The sequence below is a fragment of the Heptranchias perlo genome, chromosome 21 (assembly GCF_035084215.1).
Source record: "Heptranchias perlo isolate sHepPer1 chromosome 21, sHepPer1.hap1, whole genome shotgun sequence".
In the NCBI taxonomy this organism is placed as follows: Eukaryota; Metazoa; Chordata; class Chondrichthyes; order Hexanchiformes; family Hexanchidae; genus Heptranchias; species Heptranchias perlo.
The window spans coordinates 1,571,831-1,595,970 of NC_090345.1; the positions used below are offsets into that span (position 1 = coordinate 1,571,831).

At 47.4% G+C, this 24,140-nt stretch overlaps 2 protein-coding genes across 4 annotated transcripts in view; one reads left to right on the forward strand and one right to left on the reverse strand.

Annotated features, from left to right (window-relative positions):
- The window catches only part of LOC137339899 (cytosolic purine 5'-nucleotidase), a 143,761-nt gene extending 139,997 nt beyond the window's left edge, over positions 1 to 3,764 (forward strand). The window contains exon 18 of the mRNA XM_068001948.1: positions 3,657 to 3,764. Within this exon, the coding sequence (XP_067858049.1) occupies positions 3,657 to 3,749 (93 nt within the window). The 3' untranslated portion in view covers positions 3,750 to 3,764. The remainder of the gene's footprint in view (positions 1 to 3,656) is intronic.
- Positions 501 to 24,140, reverse strand: part of arhgap19 (Rho GTPase activating protein 19) — a 25,696-nt gene continuing 2,056 nt past the window's right edge. Inside the window, exons 2-12 of one of the 3 annotated variants that reach the window (XM_068001951.1) lie at positions 21,286 to 21,545; positions 16,381 to 16,461; positions 14,443 to 14,652; positions 13,625 to 13,848; positions 12,989 to 13,075; positions 7,201 to 7,266; positions 6,014 to 6,208; positions 4,935 to 5,030; positions 4,153 to 4,269; positions 3,736 to 3,819; positions 501 to 2,304 (exon numbers count right to left, since the gene is read on the reverse strand). In XM_068001951.1, coding sequence (XP_067858052.1) covers positions 2,248 to 2,304; positions 3,736 to 3,819; positions 4,153 to 4,269; positions 4,935 to 5,030; positions 6,014 to 6,208; positions 7,201 to 7,266; positions 12,989 to 13,075; positions 13,625 to 13,848; positions 14,443 to 14,652; positions 16,381 to 16,461; positions 21,286 to 21,545 — 1,477 coding nt within the window. In that variant the 3' untranslated portion in view covers positions 501 to 2,247. Of the gene's footprint in view, positions 2,308 to 3,735; positions 3,820 to 4,152; positions 4,270 to 4,934; positions 5,031 to 6,013; positions 6,209 to 7,200; positions 7,267 to 12,988; positions 13,076 to 13,624; positions 13,849 to 14,442; positions 14,653 to 16,380; positions 16,462 to 21,285; positions 21,546 to 24,140 lie in introns of all 3 variants that reach the window. The other 2 variants (XM_068001953.1, XM_068001952.1) reach the window with 2 other exon arrangements.

Genomic DNA, 24,140 nt, shown 5'->3' on the forward strand with positions numbered 1-24,140 from the left:
GAGCGTTGCCTGTTTCAAAAGTGCCAGCCATAATGGGGGTGCCAAGTTAGACGTGAGGGACGGATACTCGCAGTCCTGGGAAGGAATGCTTTCGGGTGAAGTTGCTTCATTTTCAACATCGGGGGACCGGTGTAAAGAGCTCTTAGTTTTAGTCTCAGTTTGAGAGATACCAACACTTTATACCACACCTCAGTCTGTGTGAACTTCTCAGAGCACTACGCGCAGAGGTTGCTGGGTATCTCGTCACTAAATTCTGTCACTGTGGAAGGGGTGGATGAAACGTTATAACTGGGTGGGTGTGTTCAATGCTGCTATTGTATGTGTAATGCTCTCATCTTACCAGGCAGGGGAGATGGAGTCAAATGTGTATAATGCTGACACTGTATAGGGGCGGGCATATCTATAATGCAGGTACTTTATAGAACATTCTCCCCATCCTACTGCAGGAGAATGAGTTGTTGTCTGCAGACAGAATTCCATGAAAATATAACACAAACAAATCTATAAAACATTATATATTATACATTACATAAATACAGGGATATTGAGGTTTTAAGGCCATGTCCACTCACAGTACAAAAAGCATCACATTCCCCTCAATGAGCTGATTAACACAATTACTGAAGACTCAATAATTGAACTGCTGTTAAAGCCCCAACATCTGCTTTAGGTCAGTCAGGGTCATTGGAAATAGAGAAGGGACATTAGTACTCGTGTGCACAAACTCTAAACACATAGAGTTTGCACCTCACCCACACCTGGTCGAGAGTGATGAGGTACAGGCAGGTGATTGAAATAATGAGCCTGGTCTCGAAACGCTTTGCTAATTCACTTGCCGCAGAGAGACTATTGAGACCCACCATCCTCAGCTCGTGCTTTCAATGGCAGCAAGTATCATCTGCAAATGTCACATATGACAGGTTGAAAATTATCCACAAAAGTGCCAGTAATACACACACTATATAAAAAGCAGGCGATTAACTCCAGAATTTAGTTAATGTGAAGGTAAACTTCAATCCAGCACCTTCAGCAAAGCTATGTTGGTTCAGTAAACATATAAAGAACAGATTTTATAGATGGATTTTCTGCCAATTTAATTCTTTCATCTACATAACGCATGACCCTTAACCTGCTGTGCATCCAGCTTATCCTCTGACCTTAACCCCACTCCCTCTCTAATTGCTGACGGGTGATACTGAAGTCTCTGGCTTATTTCTAGACAGCAATTCACCTCAGGCAGAGTTGGAGGTCACAGCAAAATCTACATTCTTGACGGTCTCTCGTCTAAAGGATTACCGTTAAATCCATGTTGGAATATCTGGGCTATGAACAGGACCGGATAGAGTGAGTCACATGGTTGGAAAACACTGAGGGACTGAGACAGCAAAGTGTTTTCCAGCCGTGCACAGTGGTGCTAATAATACCCCTACCTTGACAGCCCCTCCCACCTCTGCAATAGGACCACCGGCCCCTGCCGTGACAGGACCACTTCCCACCTCCGCGACAGGACCACCTACCCCCCCCTCCTATCTCAGTGACAGGACCACTGGCCCTCTCCCACCTCCGTGACAGGACCACTGGCCCTCTCCCACCTCCACAACAGGACCACTGACCACCTCCCACCTCCTTGACAGTACAACCAACCCACCCCGTGACAGGACCATCGTCCCCTTTCCACCTCCATGACAGGACCACCAACCCCCTCCGTGACAGGACCACATTTCGAGGTTCACTTAGTTGAGTCTTGTCAACAATGCTTTTGGTTGGTTATTTTTCATAACATGGACCTGATCATACGGAATACAAATGGCCTGTGATGGTATGAACTGACACAGATAATTAGTATTAAATATTAAATGTCTGAGATGAATTCATTTCAAGCCAGCAGGTTGAGCCTAACCAGTAACCACCTGATTTTCACAGTCACTCAGTACCTTTCACCTACTTGTGTTGCCCACTCTCTCCGTCCCTCAGCCTGGTCTAGTTATGTGCACCCAGGCATAGCCCATGAGATTTGTCCCTTTACCTGATCCGTAGTCCATTCTTGCCGTTAAATGAGGCCGCTTCATCGCACATTGTATAATGTTCACGTTTAGTCTGTTACCACAGGGTATTTAAGCTACAAGTCATTCTAAACATCGAGCATTTCAGTTCCAGTGAGTCCATTAGTGGTTTTCCTGGAGCTCCCGTGGAGATCTCCACAGCTTCACATTTCATTAAGACAGTTTGAAGGAGAGGAAGATTGAACTACATGGTCGATTCCCGTGTTGGGATTGCGATTACTCGGGTGACTCCGAGGGGTTCCTGCTTTTCAAAGAGAAAACAGAAAAGAGGTGAATGTGCAGCAGCTGGGAGCAGTAACAAGGGGGGAGATTTAGCTCACTAACGTTCCCAGTTCAGTTATGGTAAGACAGGGAAGATACAATAATTAATCGGAGTAGATAACTGTCTGTGGCAATGTCCATCGGCAGTTGTTCACTGATATTACAAGATGGCAATGAAGTTGGAGATTTCAGAAACTTGCACTAGAGACCAACTTAGTGGGCAGAGCCAGCAACTACCATGTGACAGTTTATATGGAGAATTCAATGAAAAATGTTGACACAAAAGTGTGACCAAAATTGTGACAACGGGAAGTAAGGTATATGAGCAGGGGATGAGCACCTTTACACTGGTCAATCTCCTGGTGAGAGAGGTTTCGTTGGTCTATGATGGGAGGGTATATTATGTAATGTATGTTAATATAACATACCTTATGTTATATCAACAAACGACCAATAAGGGTGACCAGCAAGAATTGGTAACTAACTATCAAATCACATCAAACTAACCAGGGATGCAATGAGTGTCTCAGGAGGCGTGAAGGATGAGAGGGACAAAAAGGTACTGTACGTCATCCATCTTAACATGTACATCCCAACAGAATGGAGCACTGAATATCATGGCCTCAATTCCAATGCTGTTAGCTCATTTCAGTACTTTGCTATCAGTGATCTTGTCCTGTGCAAAGTTGTCTCCTCATGAGAGGGAGAAAATGGGGAAAATGTACATAGGACATGAGTAGGGCAAGGAATACCCTTCGAGTACACCTCATCCTCATACTGCTCCCCCTATAACGGACAATATGTATGGAGGTATTTCAATGTAAATCTGGTCTACTTACCTGGATTTCGGGAGCTCCAAGTAATCAGTCCACAGGCCTGTATAGTGTGATCCCAGGACATTAATCCTGAAATTTACTCTCCCCAGTGGGCATCGGGACTGATCAGGGAGACATCACTAATCCTGTGATCCAATTTTAGTGGGGCCAGGGATCCATGAATCAGAGAGTTTACTGCACAGATTAGGCCATTCAGTCTAATGTGTCTGTGCTGACTAGAATAATGAAAACTAATCCCACTGTTGCACTCTCTCCCCGGAGCCCTGTATCTTCTCCTGCTTCAAATACGTATCCAATTTTCTCTTAAAAGATGTAATGGTTTCCGTGACAATCTGTGGCAAACCATTCCATGTTCCAACAATTCATATCTATATTTTCCCATCCTGGTGAATCTACACTGTACCCTCTCTATGGTTTTAGTGACAGCACCAGCCATAGGAAGATGGCTCACTGAGAAATTCACCCTTGATTTTAGGTAAATGCCTTTTCTCATCAGGTATCTCGGGATTCAGTTACCAAGATTGGTGCAACCATGAAGCACAAAGATGGATTAAGACTTAGACTAAACGTGTCACCTTTCTGCTGTTGAGGATCTCATCTGTGGACTTTGATCGGATGCGAATGAACCGCAATCCTGGCGATTCCACAGACTCCTGAAACTAAAGAACATACGGCGTGAGACAGGCACTGCGGTTTGAAGATCTCCACTTCTGTATGAGCTTCATCTGCATAAACAGAGCCTTTCAGAAAATGAGCGAGTCCCGGTGAGGCAAGTCAGCACCACTTCCCCACACACTGCTCCCCCATGCTCCCTCTCCCACCTCACCGCTCTCCCTCTCGCAGCTCCCCACAGACCGCTCCCCCGTTCAATCGCTCCCTCTCAACCCTTATCCTGTCTTCGCTCTTTCCAATACTGACTCCCCCGTGTTTGCAGTATTGATATATCGGAAGCTTGGAATGACAATGTGAGTTGTCAAAGTACCAGGACTCACCTGCTCCTGGTTCTCCCTGTCATGTACTTGTGAGTGTTCAGTGCTCTCTGTTGCTGTGTCTGATGCCAGGTTTCTGCTCTTTCTTTCCATGATATACTGACCACCCAAAACTTTACGCTGGAAACAAAAGTAATCTTCAGTGTGTTTTAAACATTGACCTCAGTCTCTGTGTCACAAGGCGTTTCCAACAGGTACATGCTGCACAGGAGAAAGTGCTTCATAATCTTCACTGACAGTATGTGAAAGGACGGCATCAACGGTGTATAACCTCCGCCCTCCATTCATGTTCAGTTACTGAGCCTCCCGAGGAATGATGCCAGCAAGGCCACCCTCCCATTCCAATTCCTCTTTGCCAGGGTCTGCAGGGAGAGTCCGTGGCTTAAGATACCACCACCTCTGACTGGAATTATGAACTCCCTAATTTTCTATCCTGCTCAAATGCTGACTCTTTGCTGGGGACGGGTTGTACAGGCAGCAGCTTTCAGGACTTCCCCCAAGTGCCGATTATTCATGTGTGATTCCCAATGGTGAGAGTGTGCCGGTTTCCTAACTGGGCACATCACAGCGAGCCCAGTCCTGTCCACACATGGCGTGTGCACACACATGCATGCAGTTTTCAGCAGGAGCCATGGCTGACTTTTGCCCTCTCCCATGCAGCTGTGATAAACTAATTCAGTACAGACCCAGAATCGAGCCTGGGATTGTCTGTTGAGTTTCATGCTTTGGGGCCTGTGCTTTGATGTTTGAATGTCAGGTTTAACGGTGAGCTTTGGGCCTCTTACCTTAATGAGGCCCCCAAAAGACTTGGAACGCACATGTTTCTTGGGTCTTGGTGGAGTCAATCCTTCTGGTGTACCAACAGCCGACCATTTATTAAACTACAAAAGAACATGGAGAAATGGTGACGTAAAACAGAAAACATGTACGAAGGATGGTGAAATAGCACATTGGGCAATGAAACTTGTTTATCGGGACTGTTCTGAGGGATCTGACCCCCACTCAATATGTGGCATGCGATACGTTCTGCTTTGTTGTCAGGGTCCCTGGATCAGGGTAAGTGCCCTCAGGCTGCAAAACGGAAGCAGCAATGTTCTCAGCTTTCAGTTCTCCGAAGCCCTGCATTATTATCCATGTTGACAAAATGCCAACAGCTTGCCCCATAGAAGTAGGAGCAGGGCTGGCATGAAGACCCTCAGCAGAAGTCATAGCAGCAGAGTCAAAGTTTGGTATGTCCCAAGGTGGTAGGAATCAGAGCAGCCTTGGGGTCCGGGAACGAGGGCAGGCTCGGGGTCCGGGAACGAGGGCAGGCTCGGGGTACGGGAACGAGGACAGGCTCGGGGTACGGGAATGAGGGCAGGCTCAGGGTACGGGAACGAGGGCAGGCTCGGGGTACGGGAACGAGGGCAGGCTCGGGGTACGGGAACGAGGGCAGGCTCGGGGTCCGGGAACGAGGGCAGGCTCGGGGTCCGGGAACGAGGGCAGGCTCAGGGCCCTGGAACGAGGACAGACTGACACCTAAGAGAAGGCTTTGAGTCATTCTTGCTGCCTGAACCTACACAACGGATTTGCCAGAATACTCGGTGTGAAAACCAAGTCCAGCCCTGTCTTCACCCAACACCAACACGGGCATAAGTTCCAACAGAAGTCACTGGAAAACGACCAGGAGCTGGAACCCTGGCTGATTTTATCCCCCCTCTATAACCCAAACCTATCACTACCCAGTTACATAGCTAACCCAGCACAGTCAGCGGGCAATGTTGAGTCAATTAACTCCTGGGGCCTTCCTGACTTGTATGGTTCATCTCACAGCAGGTCAACCAGATGGAGAAGCTGCAGCAGCACGCCCACCCCCTCCCCCTACCTGTCTCACAAATCTCTTCTTTTTGGCGGACTCTGGCATGTTGCTGACATGTTTAAAGAGCTCCTTCAGTGCCTCCTCCGTGTGTTGCTGTGTGTCCTCCTTCGGTCCCAAAACAGAGTTCAAACGGCTCCTCTTCTGAGATTTTATGATGAGTAAATTTGGACAAACTGGAGCTGGCAACAAATCTAGATCATCCTGAACAAAAAGAACATTAAAATAATCGGTCATTAGAAAACAATCCCTAAAGTACAGGGAGCTCACCAAAAAATATGGAATGCAGGAGGCCACTGAGCCCATCATCCTAACTCCTCCTACAGCCCATGTGCACTCTATCCCACCCATTTAATCTCCTCCCACAGCCCAAGTGCACTCTATCCCACCGCCCATGTACACTCTATCCCACCCATTTAATCTCCTCCCACAGCCCATGTACACTCTATCCCACCCATTTAATCTCCTCCCACAGCCCAAGTGCACTCTATCCCACAGCCCATGTGCACTCTATCCCACCCATTTAATCTCCTCCCACAGCCCATGTGCACTCTATCCCACCCACTTAATCTCCTCCCACAGCCCATGTACACTCTATCCTACCCATTTAATCTCCTCCCACAGCCCATGTGCACTCTATCCCACCCATTTAATCTCCTCCCACAGCCCATGTACACTCTATCCCACCCATTTAATCTCCTCCCACAGCCCATGTGCACTCTATCCCACCCACTTAATCTCCTCCCACAGCCCATGTGCACTCTATCCCACCCACTTAATCTCCTCCCACAGCCCATGTACACTCTATCCCACCCATTTAATCTCCTCCCACAGCCCATGTACACTCTATCCCACCCATTTAATCTCCTCCCACAGCCCATGTACACTCTACCCCACCCATTTAATCTCCTCCCACAGTCAATGGAAAGACCCTGAAGGGTGTGAAGGAACTGAGACACCTATGGGTTCAAATAAATAATTCCCTGTAAGTGCAAGTTCATAAAGCCATAAATCCTATCAGGATTCAGCTAACCGTAGAGGCAAGGAGATACCAGCCAGTGTTCTGTTTCACCCCACTCATATAGGGGAGGTCACTTCAGACCTGACGTGCCCAGTTGCTGTTTTTGCAGTGATGTTGGGACTGGCTTTTGGTGGTGTTGGGTTCTTTTAGACAATAAGAAATCTCATTACTTTACCTTGGACAATGAAATTTTTGATCCTGTGAACTGCAGCCTGGCGAGTTCTCGAATGTATGCTGGTGCCTGCACAGATAGACTAGATTAGAGTAGAATTTTTGCAATGGTTTAAATTCTTTCACACTTTAATTGTAAAAGGTAATCAAAGCAAAAAATGATTCCATTGGGATATGAATGCCACTGTACTCAATTGCTGCCCTTTCACCTCAAGGAACAGGCTGCATATCTAGCCCAGAGTGGTGAACCATTCTAATTGGGGGTTGATGCAAACTCAGCCCAGAGATGCTGCTCTCCCCTTTAAAGCTCTTCAGGACCCTGCCTGACACCAGTTTCTCAGCTTCCTACTGAGCACAAGCTACTGCCTTCAGATTCATGACTAACTGTGTAAAAGTATCAATCTTGGAACACACAGTAGCAAAAAACAAGTTCCAATCAGATTTTAGGAACATAGGAACAGGAGTAGGCCATTCAGCCCCTCGTGCTAGCTCCGCCATTTGATAAGATCATGGCTGATCTGTGATCTAGCTCCATGTACCCGCCTTTGGCCCATATCCCTTAATACCTTTGGTTGCCAAAAAGCTATCTATCTCAGATTTAAATTTAGCAATTGAGCTAGTATCAATTGCCGTTTGCGGAAGAGAGTTCCAAACTTCTACCACCCTTTGTGTGTAGAAATGTTTTCTAATCTCACTCCTGAAAGATGTGGCTCTAATTTTTAGACTGTGCCCCCTACTCCTAGAATCCCCAACCAGCAGAAATAGTTTCTCTCTATCCACCCTATCTGTTCCCCTTAATATCTTATAAACTTCGATCAGATCACCCCTTAACCTTCTAAACTCTAGAGAATACAACCCCAATTTGTGTAATCTCGCCTCGTTCTAGTAAACCTACACTGCACTCAGTCCAAGGCTAATACGTCCTTCCGAAGGTGCGGTGCCCAGAACTGCTCACAGTACTCCAGGTGCAGTCTAACCAGGGTTTTGTATAGCTGCAGCATAACTTCTGTCTCCTTGTACTCAAGTCCTCTAGATATAAAGGCCAGCATTCCATTAGCCTTATTGATTATTTTCTGCACCTGTTCATGACACTTCAATGATCTATGTACCTGAACCCCTAGGTCCCTTTGGACATCCACAGTTTTTAGCTTTTTACCATTTAGAAAGTACCCTGTTCTATCCTTTTTTGATCCAAAGTGGATGACCTCACATTTGTCTACACTGAATCCCATGGGGTCACCATTGACCAGAAACTTAACTGGACCAGCCATATAAATACTGTGGCTACGAGAGCAGGTCAGAGGCTGGGTATTCTGTGGCGAGTGACTCACCTCCTGACTCTCCAAAGCCTTTCCACCATCTACGAGGCACAAGTCAGGAGTGTGATGGAATACTCTCCAGTTGCTTGGATGAGTGCAGCTCCAACAACACTCAAGAAGCTCGACACCATCCAAGATAAAGCAGCCCGCTTGATTGGCACCCCATCCACCACCCTAAACATTCACTCCCTTCACCACCGGCGCACTGTGGCTGCAGTGTGTACCATCCACAGGATGCACAGCAACAACTCGCCAAGGCTTCTTCGACAGCACCTCCCAAACCCGCGACCTCTACCATCTAGAAGGACAAGAGCAGCAGGCACATGGGAACAACACCACCTGCACGTTCCCCTCCAAGTCACACACCATCCCGACTTGGAAATATATCGCCATTCCTTCATTGTCGCTGGGTCAAAATCCTGGAACTCCCTTCCTAACAGCACTGTGGGAGAACCGTCACCACACGGACTGCAGCGGTTCAAGAAGGCGGCTCACCGCCACCTTCTCGAGGGCAATTAGGGATGGGCAATAAATGCCAGCCTCGCCAGCAACGCCCACATTCCGTGAACGAATAAAAAAAAAAATTTGCCACAGTTTTGCCCATTCACCTAATCTGTCAATATCGCTTTGTAATTTTATGTTTTCATCTACACTGCTTACAATGCCACCAATCTTTGTGTCATCGGCAAACTTAGATATGAGACTTTCTATGCCTTCATCTAAGTCGTTAATAAATATTGTGAATAATTGAGGCCCCAAGACAGATCCCAGCGGGACTCCACTAGTCACATCCTGCCAATGTGAGTACTTACCCATTATCCCTACTCTTGTCGCCTTTCGCTCAGCCAATTTCCGAACCAAGTCCGTACTTTTCCCTCGATTCCATGGGCTTCTATCTTAGCTAACAGTCTCTTATGTGGGACCTTATCAAATGCCTTCTGGAAGTCCATATACATAACATCCATTGACATTCCCCTGCCCACTACTTTAGTCACCTCTTCAAAAAATTCAATCAGGTTTGTCAGGCACGACCTACCTTTCACAAATTCATGCTGGCTCTCTCTGATTAACTGAAAATTCTCGAGGTGTTCAGTCACCCTATCTTTAATTATAGACTCCAGCATTTTCCCCACAACAGATGTTAGGCTAACTGGTCTATAATTCCCTGGTTTCCCTCTCTCTCCTTTCTTAAAAAGCAGAGTGACATGTGCAATTTTCCAATCTAGAGGGACAGTTCCTGAATCTAGAGAACTTTGAAAGATTATAGTTAGGGCATCTGCAATGTGCTCACCTGCTTCCTTTAAAACCCTGGGATGGAAACCATCTGGTCCTGGGGATTTGTCACTCTTTAGTGCTATTATTTTCTTCATTACTGTTGCTTTACTTATGTTAATTTTATCGAGTCCCTGTCCCCGATTCAATATTAGTTTTCTTGGGATTCCTGGCATGCTATCCTCTTTTTCTACTGTAAATACTGACGTAAAGTAATTGTTCAACATGTCCGCCATTTCCCCATTGTCAATGACAGTATCCCCACTTTCAGTTTTTAAGGGGCCAACACTGCTCCTGACCACCCTCTTTTTCCTAATATAACTATAAAAGTTCTTCGGATTGGTTTTGATATCCCTTGCAAGTTTCTTTTCATACTCTCTTTTTGAAGCTCTTACCATCTGTTTTGTGACCTTTTGTTGATCTTTGTATCTTTCCCATTTGCCATTTTTGCCTTTTTGTATGCCCTTTCCTTATGTCTTATACTGTCCCTTACTTCTTTAGTTGTCCATGGCTGTTTTTTATGGCACGTAGAGTTCTTGCCCCTCATATTGAGTTTGCGAGTGATGTAGTTAAGTCCGAAACTAGGGTTTTATATTTAAACAAAGCCAATTCCGTAGGTATGAGGGGCGAGTTGGCTAAGATAGATTGGGAAATTAGATTTAAAGATATGACGGTCGATAAGCAATGGCAAACATTTAAAGAAATAATTCATAATTCTCAACGAATATACATCCCCTTGAGGAATAAAAACTCCACATGAAAAGTGATCCAATCGTGGTTAACTAGAGAAGTTAATGATAGTATTAGATTGAAAGAAGAGGCTTACAATGTTGCCAAAAAGAGTAGTAAGCCTGAGGATTGGGAGGGTTTTAGAAATCAGCAAAGGATGTCCAAGAAATTGATAAAGAGGGAGAAAATTGAATATGAGAGTAATTTAGCAAGAAATATAAAAACAAATTCTAAGAGCTTCTACAAGTAAAAAGGAAGAGATTAGCGAAAGTAAACGTGGGTCCCTTAGAGGTAGAGACAGGAGAAATTATAATGGGGAATAAGGACATGGCAGAGACATTAAACAAATATATTATATCTGTCTTCACAGTAGAAGACACAAAAAACATACCGGAAATAATGGGAAACCAAAGATCTAATGAGAGGGAGGAACTTAAAGTAACTATGATTAGTAAAGAAGAAGTTTTAGAAAAATTAATGGGACTAAAAGCCGGCAAATCCCCTTGACCTGATGGCCTACATGCTAGGGTTTTAAAAGAGGTGGCTGCAGAGGTAGTAGATACATTGGTTTTGATCTTCCAGAATTCCATGGATTTTAGAACGGTCCCTGTGGATTGGAAGGTAGAAAATGTAACACCGTTATTCAAGAAAGGAGGGAGAGAGAAAACAGGGAACTATAGGCCAGTTAGCCTGAAATCAGTAGTAGGGAAAATGCTAGAATCCATTATTAAGGATGTAGTAACAGGGCACTTAGAAAATCATAATATGATTAGGCAGAATCAACACGGTTTTATGAAAGGGAAATCGTATTTAACAAATCTATTAGAATGTTTTGAGGGTGTAACTAGCAGCGTAGATAAAGGGGAACCAGTGGATGTAGTATATTTGGATTTCCAAAAGGCATTCGATAAGGTGCCACACAAGAGGTTGTTACACAAGGGCTCATGGGACTGGGGCTAATATATTAGCATGGATAGAGGATTGGTTAACGAACAGAAAACAGAGAGGAACAAACGGGTCATTCTCAGGTTGGCAGGCTGTAACTAGTGGGGTGCCGCAAGGATCGGTGCTTGGGCCTCAGCTATTTACAATCTATATTAATGACTTAGATGAAAGGACCGAGTGTAATGTATCCAGGTTTGCTGAGGGTACAAAGCTAGATGGGAAAGTAAGTTGTGAGGAGGACACAAAGGGATATTGACAGGTTAAGTGAGCGGGCAAGAAGGTGGCAGATGAAGTATAATGTGGGGAAATGTGAGGTTATTCACTTTGGTAGGAAGAATAGAAAAACAGAATATTTTTTAAATGGTGAGAAACTATTAAATGTTGGTGTTCAGAGGGATTTGGGTGTCCCTGTACATGAAACACAGAAAGTTAGTATGCAGGTACAGCAAGCAATTAGGAAGGCAAATGGTATGTTGGCCTTTATTGCAAGGGGGTTGGAGAATAAAAGTAAGGAAGTCTTGCTGCAATTGAACAGGTCTTTGGTGAGACTACACTTGGAGTACTGTGTGCAGTTTTGGTCTCCTTACCTAAGGAAGGATATACTTGCCTTAGAGGTGGTACAACGAAGGTTCACTAGATTGATTGCTGGGATGAGAGGGTTGTCCTATGAGGAGAGATTAAATAGAATGGGCCTCTACTCTCTGGAATTTAGAAGAATGAGAGGTGATCTCATTGAAACATATAAGATTCTAAGAGGGCTTGACAGGGTAGATGGTAAGGGGACGCTTCCCCTGGCTGGAGAGTCTAGAACTAGTGGACACAGTCTCAGGATAAGTGCCGGCCATTTAGGACTGAGATGAGGAGGAATTTCTTCACTGAGAGGGTTGTGAATCTTTGGAATTCTCTATTCCAGAGGACTGTGGATGCTGAGTTGTTGAGTATATTCAAGACCGAGATGGATAGATTTTTGGACTCTAGGGGAATCAAGGAATATGGGAATCAGGCAGGAAAATGGAGTTGAGGTTGAAGATCAGCCATGATCAGACTGAATGGCAGAGCAGGCTTGAGGGGCTATATAGCCTGCTCCTGCTCCTATTTCTTATGTTTGCAGTTTGCAGGCACCAGATACTTTTCTACAGTCAAAACTTCATATTACACAGATTTACAGGCAGTGCCTGCTCCCAGCTCAGCCATGCCTCACCACAGTATTCACACAGCAGCCTGTCTCACAATGCAGCACTCTCCCTGTCTCAGTTACCTGCTCACCACACAGCACCTGCCCCGCAACACCCCTCCAGCCCCATGTGCCCTGCTTCAGCATGCAGTGTCTGCCCCTCTTCAGTAATGTTCTGTTGTGTGAAGCAAACATCTTACTTTAGGCAAGTCTAGCAGGTGAGGTCTTGCAGCTGTACTAGCCTGAGTGACACACAGAGTCAGGAAATCCTTTCAACCTCACAGTTAATTGAAGTTTTGATTCATTTTCAGGCCCACCTGCCCCAACCCTAGCCACAATCTGCATTCCCTTACCCGGAAGAGCTTCTGAGAATGTTTAATCATAAATGCCGCTCCGTTATTTAGCCTAGTGATATTCTCTTGGAGGTCAGCAGCCATCAACTGTTAGGAGCAGAAGAAAATCAAATGGAATCAGGAGGAAAGGACAAATAAAATGAAACATCACAAACAATGAAGAGCTGAATAATAAGTCAGTAGATTTCAGCTGGAAATAGCTCATTGTGTACTGTATGTGTAATGCTCACCCAAAGTCTTCCATCTTTGAAAAAGTAGTGAAACATTGCGGGAATACAGGTCAGCTAGCTAAACATTTGTGAAAGTGAAGGCAATAGACACAACACAGTGAGTGTTTGTGAAGACACATGATGTTTGGAAGAGTCAGTGAGATTTTCTAATGTCACTGCCTTAGCCTGTGAGGATGGTGGACACTGGTTTTATTTTCAGAAAGTGTTTGATGAGGTTCATCACGGGAGACTTGTGTCTAAAATAAATGCTCTTGGCATCAAAAATAATATCGTAAATTGGGGGATGATACTAGTCAAGAGGTGTGGTTAGGTGATGTCAGCCTTTACTTTTAAAAGTGTGTAGACGGTAAGAAAGAGGAATAAATGAAGACGGAGACTAAATACCGTAGACAAGACATCATCTTACATTCCTCGGCCAGAGAATATGTGGGGCGAACATGAGCGCCAGGTTGTAGGCGGACATCTTGTTCCTCTCCTGCTGCTTGGCAGTGTGGTATAGTAGGTCCAACAGCAACTTCAGTAGGTTCCGATTGGCTGAGGGCAGCAACAGGAAGAGCAGCTGGAGAGCCTCGATGCGACGCTCCTTATCAGGGACAGTCTTATTCCCCTTCGTATCAAACATCATTAGATCTAATGGTGAGAAGAATCAAATCATACATTGATCTCCATAGCCAGACACCAGAAACAAATCTACATCCAAAAAATACTTGCAATTAACTACACAGAACAGTCCCTATACACAAACACACAAAGTCTGACAGACTCGGCATAACCTCTGTCTCTCTGCTATGCAAAAGGCAGTCCTTGTGGTAACCCACTGATCTGCAGGCCTGGCTCATGTACACATTGACTGCTGCTCCCTGTAATTGTACCTGTCACTCACGTACACACTGACTGCTGCTCCCTGTAATTGTACCTGTCACTCACGTACACACTGACTGCTGCTCCCTGTAATTGTACCTGTCACTCATGTACACGCTGACTGCTGCTCCCTGTAACTGTACCTGTCACTCATGTACACGCTGACTGCTGCTCCCTGTAACTGTACCTGTCACTCATGAACACGCTGACTGCTACTCCCTGTAACTGTACCTGTCATTCATGTACACACTGACTGCTGCTCCTTGTAACTGTACCTGTCACTCATGTACACACTGACTGCTGCTCCTTGTAACTGTACCTGTCATTCATGTACACACTGACTGCTGCTCCTTGTAACTGTACCTGCTATTTTGAGATGAGCATTATAATGTCTGTGACTGAGGAGCGGTTCTGGAAGTTCTCCAAGGAACATTTTCAACAGGGTCGCTAGGTCATTCGGATGGAAGTCTCCAGAATCCAGATCTACATCCATTCCGCTGTTTAAAGCTTCTTTCAGGGTCTGCTGTCGGATACTGTTCCCAGGAACACGAAACAGACCCTCTACATGGAGATCTGTGGGGTGGGGAAAAAAGAGAAATATGAATGGTAAAAGGCTGAACGTGTTAGTGATATGATGCAAAAGGAGATGCACATTAGGGTTTATTTTCTGAGCAGTCAGGACTACAAGTAAAGTACAAACACGTGTAATTTTTTCTAAAGGTTTAATTGTTATTTGACAGGAGATGTCTAATCTGAGACAAGTATTAGGAGGGATTACTATTAAGCCTTTTGCTATGATAGTAAAAGAATCATCTTCAAATCCCGCCAGATTCTCAGCTTTTCTGTTACTTCAGATTTCTAAACAGCAAAAATGATTTGTGGATATTATATTGTAAAACTAACAGACTGCGTGCTCGATTACAGGCAGGGTGTGAACTGGGATGTAGGGCTGGGGAAGAGGTAAGAACAAGGAGGGGCCTAAATAGAGGGACAAGGATTTACCAAGCAATGCAAAGACGGGGAGAAAAAGAGAGGCGAAGAGGGGAAAGGAAGTAGGAGGGGCGAAGATGGGGAGGGAGACAGGGAGTGGGAGAGAGGGGCAAAGATGGGAAGGGGAGAGGTAGTGGGAGAGAGGGGCGAAGATGGGGAGGGGTAGAGGGAATGGGAGAGAGGGGTGAAGATGGAAAGGCAGAGAGAGTGGGAGAGAGGGGCGAAGATGGGAAGGGGAGAGGGAGTGGGAGAGAGGGGCGAAGATGGGAAGGGAGTGGGGGAGAGGGAATGGGAGAGAGGGGCAAAGATGGAAAGCGGTAGAGGGAGTGGGAGAGAAGGTCGAAGATGAGGAGGGGTAGAGGAAATGGGAGAGAGGGGCGAAGATGGGAAGGGGAGAGGGAGTGGGAGAGAAGGTCGAAGATGGGGAGGGGTAGAGGGAATGGGAGAGAGGGGCGAAGATGGGAAGGGGAGAGGGAGTGGGAGAGAAGGTCGAAGATGGGGAGGGGTAGAGGGAATGGGAGAGAGGGGCGAAGATGGGAAGGGGAGAGGGAGTGGGAGAGAAGGTCGAAGATGGGGAGGGGTAGAGGGAATGGGAGAGAGGGGTGAAGATGGAAAGGCAGAGAGAGTGGGAGAGAGGGGCGAAGATGGGAAGGGGAGAGGGAGTGGGAGAGAGGGGCGAAGATGGAAAGGCAGAGAGAGTGGGAGAGAGGGGCAAAGATGGGAAGAGGAGAGGTAGTGGGAGAGAGGGGTGCAGATGGGAAGTGGGAGAGGGTGTGGTAGAGAGGTGAAGATGAGAAGTAGGAGAGGGAGAGAGGGGCAAAGATGGGGAGGGCGAGAAGGAATGGGAGAGAGGGGCGAAGATGGGGAGGGGAGAGAGAGTGGGGCGAAGATGAGGAGGGGAGAGAGAGAGTGGGGCGAAGATGGAAAGGGATAGAGGGAGTGAGAGAGAGGGGCGAAGATGGGAAGGGGAGAGGGAGTGGGAGAGAGGGGCAAAGATGGGAAGGGGGAAAGGGAGTGGCAGAGAAGGATGAAGATGGGAAGGGGGATAGGAAGTGGCAGAGAGGGGCTAAGATGGGAAGGGGGAAAGGGAGTGGCAGAGAAGGATGAAGATGGGAAGGGGGAGGGGGAGAGGGAGTGGCAGAGAGGGGTGAAGATGGAGGGAGAAAGGTGAACATGAGGAGGTAGAGAGAGAGAGGCAAAAATGGGAAGAGGGTAAGGGGCGAAATTGGGGAACAGGAGAAAAGGTGATGTCGGGGGAGGGTGGGCAGCTAGGTTTTTATTACCCTAAGCTGCTGTTGTAGTTCCACTTACTTTTGTGGAGATATTCAATGAGCTGATAAACCTGAGCGATTCCCTCTTCTGTTAGCTGAGCTCCAAACACAACTCCCTTCTCTGAAAAATACAAGACACTCACGTCTAAATTCACATGACACTGATGATGGAGGACTGCCTACCCCTCCCGCAACAGATGCAGTTCTGTCCCTGCTTGACTTATGCACCCTAACCCTAATGCAGTGCAGAACCGTGCTTAAAGGAGACAGTAACTCTATGCTGGAATCAGAGGCTGTGTTTAATGGAGACGGTAACTGAGCGCTGGAATCAGAGGCTGTGTTTAATACATATGGTAACACAGTGCTGGAATCAGAGGCTGTGTTTAATGGAGACGGTAACACAGTGCTGGAATCAGAGGCTGTGTTTAATGGAGACGGTAACACAGTGCTGGAATCAGAGGCTGTGTTTAATGGAGACGGTAACACAGTGCTGGAATCAGAGGTTGTGTTTAATGGAGACGGTAACACAGGGCTGGAATCAGAGGCTGTGTTTAATGGAGACGGTAACAGAGTTCTGGAATCAGAGGCTGTGTTTAATGGAGACGGTAACACAGTGCTGGAATCAGAGGCTGTGTTTAATGGAGACGGTAACACAGGGCTGGAATCAGAGGCTGTGTTTAATGGAGATGGTAACACAGTGCTGGAATCAGAGGCTGTGTTTAATGGAGACAGTAACACAGTGCTGGAATCAGAGGCTGTGTTTAATGGAGACGGTAACACGGTGCTGGAATCAGAGGCTGTGTTTAATGGAGACGGTAACATGGTGCTGGAATCAGAGGCTGTGTTTAATGGAGACAGTAACACAGTGCTGGAATCAGAGGCTGTGTTTAATGGAGACGGTAACACAGGGCTGGAATCAGAGGCTGTGTTTAATGGAGACGGTAACACAGGGCTGGAATCAGAGGCTGTGTTTAATGGGGACGGTAACACAGGGCTGGAATCAGAGGCTATGTTCAATGGAGATGGTAACACAGGGCTGGAATCAGAGGCTGTGTTTAATGGAGACAGTAACACAGTGCTGGAATCAGAGGCTGTGTTTAATGGAGACAGTAACACAGTGCTGGAATCAGAGGCTGTGTTTAATGGAGACAGTAACACAGGGCTGGAATCAGAGGCTGTGTTTAATGGAGACGGTAACTGAGTGCTGGAATCAGAGGCTGTGTTTAATGGAGACGGTAACACAGTGCTGGAATCAGAGGCTGTGTTTAATGGAGACAGTAGCACAGTGCTGGAATCAGAGGCTGTGTTTAATGGAGACAGTAACACAGTGCTGGAATCAGAGGCTGTGTTTAATGGAGACAGTAACACAGGGCTGGAATCAGAGGCTGTGCTTAATGGAGACAGTAACTGAGTGCTGGAATCAGAGGCTGTGTTTAATGGAGACGGTAACACAGTGCTGGAATCAGAGGCTGTGTTTAATGGAGACGGTAACAACAGTGCTGGAATCAGAGGCTGTGTTTAATGGGGACGGTAACACAGGGCTGGAATCAGAGGCTATGTTCAATGGAGATGGTAACACAGGGCTGGAATCAGAGGCTGTGTTTAATGGAGACAGTAACACAGTGCTGGAATCAGAGGCTGTGTTTAATGGAGACAGTAACACAGTGCTGGAATCAGAGGCTGTGTTTAATGGAGACAGTAACACAGGGCTGGAATCAGAGGCTGTGTTTAATGGAGACGGTAACTGAGTGCTGGAATCAGAGGCTGTGTTTAATGGAGACGGTAACACAGTGCTGGAATCAGAGGCTGTGTTTAATGGAGACAGTAGCACAGTGCTGGAATCAGAGGCTGTGTTTAATGGAGACAGTAGCACAGTGCTGGAATCAGAGGCTGTGTTTAATGGAGACAGTAACACAGTGCTGGAATCAGAGGCTGTGTTTAATGGAGACAGTAACACAGGGCTGGAATCAGAGGCTGTGCTTAATGGAGACAGTAACTGAGTGCTGGAATCAGAGGCTGTGTTTAATGGAGACAGTAACACAGTGCTGGAATCAGAGGCTGTGTTTAATGGAGACGGTAACACAGTGCTGGAATCAGAGGCTGTGTTTAATGGAGACGGTAACAACAGTGCTGGAATCAGAGGCTGTCTTTAATGGAGACGGTAACACAGTGCTGGAATCAGAGGCTGTGTTTAATGGAGACGGTAACACAGGGCTGGAATCAGAGGCTGTGTTTAATGGAGACAGTAACAGGGCTGGAATCAGAGGCTGTGTTTAATGGAGACAGTAACAGTGCTGGAATCAGAGGCTGTGTTTAATGGAGACAGTAACACAGTGCTGGAATCAGAGGCTGTGTTTAATGGAGACAGTAACACAGTGCTGGAATCAGAGGCTGTGTTTAATGGAGACGGTAACACAGTGCTGGAATCAGAGGCTGTGTTTAATGGAGACGGTAACACAGTGCTGGAATCAGAGGCTGTGTTTAATAGAGACGGTAACACAGTGCTGGAATCAGAGGCTGTGTTTAATGGAGACGGTAACACAGTGCTGGAATCAGAGGCTGTGTTTAATGGAGACGGTAACACAGGGCTGGAATCAGAGGCTGTGTTTAATGGAGACGGTAACACAGTGCTGGAATCAGAGGCTGTGTTTAATGGAGACATAGAAAACAGGTGCAAGAGTAGGCCACTCAGCCCTTCAGGCCTGCTCCACCGTTCAAAATGATCATGGCTGATCGTCTAACTCAGTACTCTGTTCCCGCTTTTTCCCCAAATCCCTTGATCCCTTTAGCATTAAGAAATATATCTATCTTCCTTCTTGAATACATCGAATGACTTGGCCTCCACTGCCTTCTGTGGTAGAGAATTCCACAGGTTCACCATTCTCTGAGTGAAGAAATTTCTCCTCATCTCGCTTCTAAATGGCATACCCCGTATCCTGAGACTGTGACCCCTGGTTCTGGACTCCCCAGCCATCGGGAACATCCTCCCTGCATCTAGTCTGTCTAGTCCTGTTAGAATTTTATATGTTTTGATGAGATCACCTCTCATTCTTCTAAACTCAAGTGAATATAGGCCTAGTCGACCCAATCTCTCCTCATACGTCAGTCCCGCCATCCCAGGAATCAGTCCGGTAAACCTTCGTTGCATTCCCTCCATGGCAAGGACATCCTTCCTCAGATAAGGAGACCAAAACTGCACACAATACTCCAGATGTGGACTCACCAAGGCCCTGTATAACTGCAGTAAGACATCCTTGCTCCTGTACTCAAATCCTCTTGCAATGAAGGCCAACATACCATTCACCTTCCTAACTGCTTGCTGCACCTGAATGCTCGCTTTCAGCGACTGGTGTACAAGGACACCCAGGTCCCGTTGCACCTCCCCTTTTCCCAATCTGTCACCATTCAGATAATAATCTGCCCATGTATTTTTACAACCAAAGTGGATAACCTCACATTTATCCACATTATGCTGCATCTGCCATGTTCTTGCCCATTCACCCAACTTGTCTAAATCACATTAGAGCCTCTTTGCATCCTCCTCACAGCTCACATTCAACCCCAGCTTTGAGTCATCTGCAAACTTGGAAATGTTACATTTGGTTCCCTCATCCAAATCATTGATATATATTGTGAATGGCTGGGGCCTAAGCACTGATCCCTGCGGTACCCCACTAGTCACTGCCTGCCACCCAGAAAAAGACCTGTTTATTCCTACTCTCTGTTTCCTGTCTGTCAACCAATTCTCAATCCATGCCAGTATATTCCCCTCAATCCCATGTGTTTTAATTTTGCACACTAACCTCGTGTGGGACCTTATCAAAAGCCTTCTGAAAATCCAAAGACACCACATCCACTGGTTCTCCCCTATCTATTCTACTAGTTACATCCTCAAAAAACTCCAGTAGATTTGATAAGCATGATTTCCCTTTCATAAACCTATGCTGACTTTGTCCAATCCCGTTAATGCCCTCCAAGTGTTTTGTTATCACATCTTTTATAATAGACTCTAGTATTTTCCCCACTACTGATGTTAGGCTAACTGGTCTGTAATTCCGTTTTTTCTCTCCCTCCTTTTTTAAATAGTGGGGTTACATTTGCCACCCTCCAATCTGTAGGAACTGTTCCAGAGTCAATAGAATTTTGGAAGATGATCACCAATGCATCCACTATTTCCAGGTAACTGAGTGCTGGAATCAGAGGCTGTGTTTAATGGAGACGGTAGCACAGTGCTGGAATCAGAGGCTGTGTTTAATGGAGACGGTAGCACAGTGCTGGAATCAGAGGCTGTGTTTAATGGAGACGGTAACTCTATTGGTCAGCCCCAGCCTGAACATCACTCCAGTTGCTTCAAACTATTTAAATGTATCTCTCCAGTGATGAATTGGCTGGGCAGCTCACAAGTGCTGGTGATAATCACAAGACAGTAACACACAACGTGACACTCCACGTTTGTAACTGGAATTAACATTCCTGCAGAATGAATAGACGAATTTGATAAAAATGAAAACAAAGTGGCACTTTACAGTATAATGATGTGTGAAGTCTCCAGCTACACCTGGGGCACTCTGGCGACTGGTAGTGGCAGCGGGCGTCGGGGACTGTGCGCAGAGTGCAGCGGGCGTCGGGGACTGTGCGCAGAGTGCAGCGGGCGTCGGGGACTGTGCGCAGAGTGCAGCGGGCGTCGGGGACTGTGCGCAGAGTGCAGCGGGCGTCGGGGACTGTGCGCAGAGTGCAGCGGGCGTCGGGGACTGTGCGCAGAGTGCAGCGGGCGTCGGGGACTGTGCGCAGAGTGCAGCGGCGTCGGGACTGTGCGCAGAGTGCAGCGGCGTCGGGGACTGTGCGCAGAGTGCAGCGGGCGTCGGGGACTGTGCGCAGAGTGCAGCGGGCGTCGGGGACTGTGCGCAGTGACAGTGGGTCTGTTTAATCAAGTACTCTCACTGACCTTTGCGCTTCAGGAAGTTGAATGATCGGAAGAAGCCAGAGCCGGAGCCCCCGTGTAATTTTGGCTCCTCCTCACCAATCAGCTGTGCGAACTCGGTACCGGGCAGATCGATGAGACGCGTGATGTTGCTCACGACTAGTTCCAGAAACACCCCCGGCTTCTCGTGCCGAAGTTTTTCCACAAAGAAGTCTGGGTTGAAGATGATGGGCTTGCTGCGGATTGATGGCTCATTGCTGATCACTATGTTACAGGTTGTATCTCTGTCAGGAAGAGAAATAAACTGTTTCTATCACCTGAGAGACAGGAGAAGGCTGGGAAAATCCTTCACAAACTAAAGCAGTAATCTGATCCAATACAGCAAGAAGCAGAAAGGGCAGAGCGACACGCGCTGGGCTCAAGGGGTGCACTCAATACACAGGCTCACTCCGCACTGTCGTTCCTCCCCCGCCAGGATCAGCTTCTCTCTTTTCCTAACCGCTCCCAGCTCCATTCTCAGCCTCTTCCCCCTCCTGGTTTCCTCATTGTCCTCTCATTAGCCCATGTGCTCTGTCATCAGTTTTCCTCCTTGAACACAAAGCAGCCACACATTCCTTCCTGCCCACCACATTCCAGTTGAAGCAAAATATCCTTTGGGCCCTGGTCACTTTCTCTGTTGCTCCTCTATCCCCAGCAATCTCTCCCCCTCAGTCCCCCAACAGTGGTGTTTTAACCCTCTCCACCATAGTTTCCCTGCTTCTACTTCGGAACGTAGCAATTGCCAGAGGAAAACAGACCACGGTCCATCTAGTTCACCTTCTACCATCCTGATACAATAACGGAGTTCTTGACCAATCATAACAATTAATCTCCATCAATCAGAAATCAGACCATAACAGACCGAGGCATATCTTCTCACTCGTTAGTTACCCCTCCCTTCCCAGTTTCCACCCCCATAATCGCCACTCCACTAACTTCAGACCCCACCCCATCGCCTCCCACCCTCTCCTCCCACTTTCTCCTGCTCCTCGCCCCACTCGCTCCCCTTCTTCTCGTCCCTCCCTCTCCACCCCTTTCTCTCTCTTTCTATCTCTCCCTCTCTCTCTCTCTCTCCTCTCTCTCCCCCCTCCCCTTTCTCTCTCTCTCTCTCCCCTTTCTCTCTCTTCCTCCCCTTTCTCTCTCTCTCTCTTCCTCCCCTTTCTCTCTCTCTCTTCCTCCCCTTTCTCTCTCTCTCTCTCTCTTCCTCCCCTTTCTCTCTCTCTCTCTCTCTTCCTCCCCTTTCTCTCTCTCTCTCTCTCCCTCCCTCCCCTTTTTTCTCTCTCTCTCTCTCCCTCCCTCCCCTTTTTCTCTCTCTCTCTCTTCCTCCCCTTTCTCTCTCTCTCTCTTCCTCCCCTTTCTCTCTCTCTCTCTTCCTCCCCTTTCTCTCTCTCTCTCTTCCTCCCTTTCTCTCTCTCTCTCTTCCTCCCCTTTCTCTCTCTCTCTTCCTCCCCTTTCTCTCTCTCTCTCTTCCTCCCCTTTCTCTCTCTCTCTCTTCCTCCCCTTTCTCTCTCTCTCTCTTCCTCCCCTTTCTCTCTCTCTCTCTTCCTCCCCTTTCTCTCTCTCTCTCTTCCTCCCCTTTCTCTCTCTCTCTTCCTCCCCTTTCTCTCTCTCTCTCCCTTCCTCCCCTTTCTCTCTCTCTCTCTCCCTTCCTCCCCTTTCTCTCTCTCTCTCCCTTCCTCCCCTTTCTCTCTCTCTCTCCCTTCCTCCCCTTTCTCTCTCTCTCTCCCTTCCTCCCCTTTCTCTCTCTCTCTCCCTTCCTCCCCTTTCTCTCTCTCTCTCCCTTCCTCCCCTTTCTCTCTCTCTCCCTTCCTTTCTCTCTCTCTCTCCCTTCCTCTCTCTCTCTCTCTCCCTTCCTCTCTCTCTCCCTTCCTCTCTCTCTCCCTCTCCCCTCCCCTTTCTCTCTCTCTCCCTCTCCCCTTTGTCTCTCTCTCCTCTCCCCTCCCCTTTCTCTCCTCTCCCCTCCCCTTTCTCTCTCTCTCCTCTCCCCTTTCTCTCTCTCTCTCCTCTCCCCTCCCCTTTCTCTCTCTCTCCCTTCCTCCCTCCCCTTTCTCTCTCTCTCTCTCCCCCCTCCCCTTTCTCTCACTCTCTCTCCCCCCTCCCCTTTCTCTCACTCTCTCCCCCCTTTCTTTCTCTCACTCTCTCTCTCCCCCTTTCTTCTCTCTCTCTCTCTCTCCCCCTTTCTTTCTTTCTCTCTCTCTCCCCCTTTCTTTCTCTCTCTCTCTCTCTCTCTCCCCCCTTTCTTTCTCTCTCTCTCTCTCTCCCCCCTTTCTTTCTCTCTCTCTCTCTCTCTCTCCCCCCTTTCTTTCTCTCTCTCTCCCCCTTTCTTTCTCTCTCTCTCTCTCTCTCCCCCCCCTTTCTTTCTCTCTCTTTCTCTCCCCCCTTTCTTTCTCTCTCTCTCTCTTCCTCCCCTCTCTCTCTCTTCCTCCCCTCTCTCGCTCTCTCTTCCTCCCCTCTCTCTCTCTCTCTTCCTCCCCTCTCTCGCTCTCTCTTCCTCCCCTCTCTCGCTCTCTCTTCCTCCCCTCTCTCGCTCTCTCTTCCTCCCCTCTCTCGCTCTCTCTTCCTCCCCTCTCTCGCTCTCTCTTCCTCCCCTCTCTCGCTCTCTCTTCCTCCCTCTCTCGCTCTCTCTTCCTCCCCTCTCTCGCTCTCTCTTCCTCCCCTCTCTCGCTCTCTCTTCCTCCCCTCTCTCGCTCTCTCTTCCTCCCCTCTCTCGCTCTCTCTTCCTCCCCTCTCTCGCTCTCTCTTCCTCCCCTCTCTCGCTCTCTCTTCCTCCCCTCTCTCGCTCTCTCTTCCTCCCCTCTCTCGCTCTCTCTTCCTCCCCTCTCTCGCTCTCTCTTCCTCCA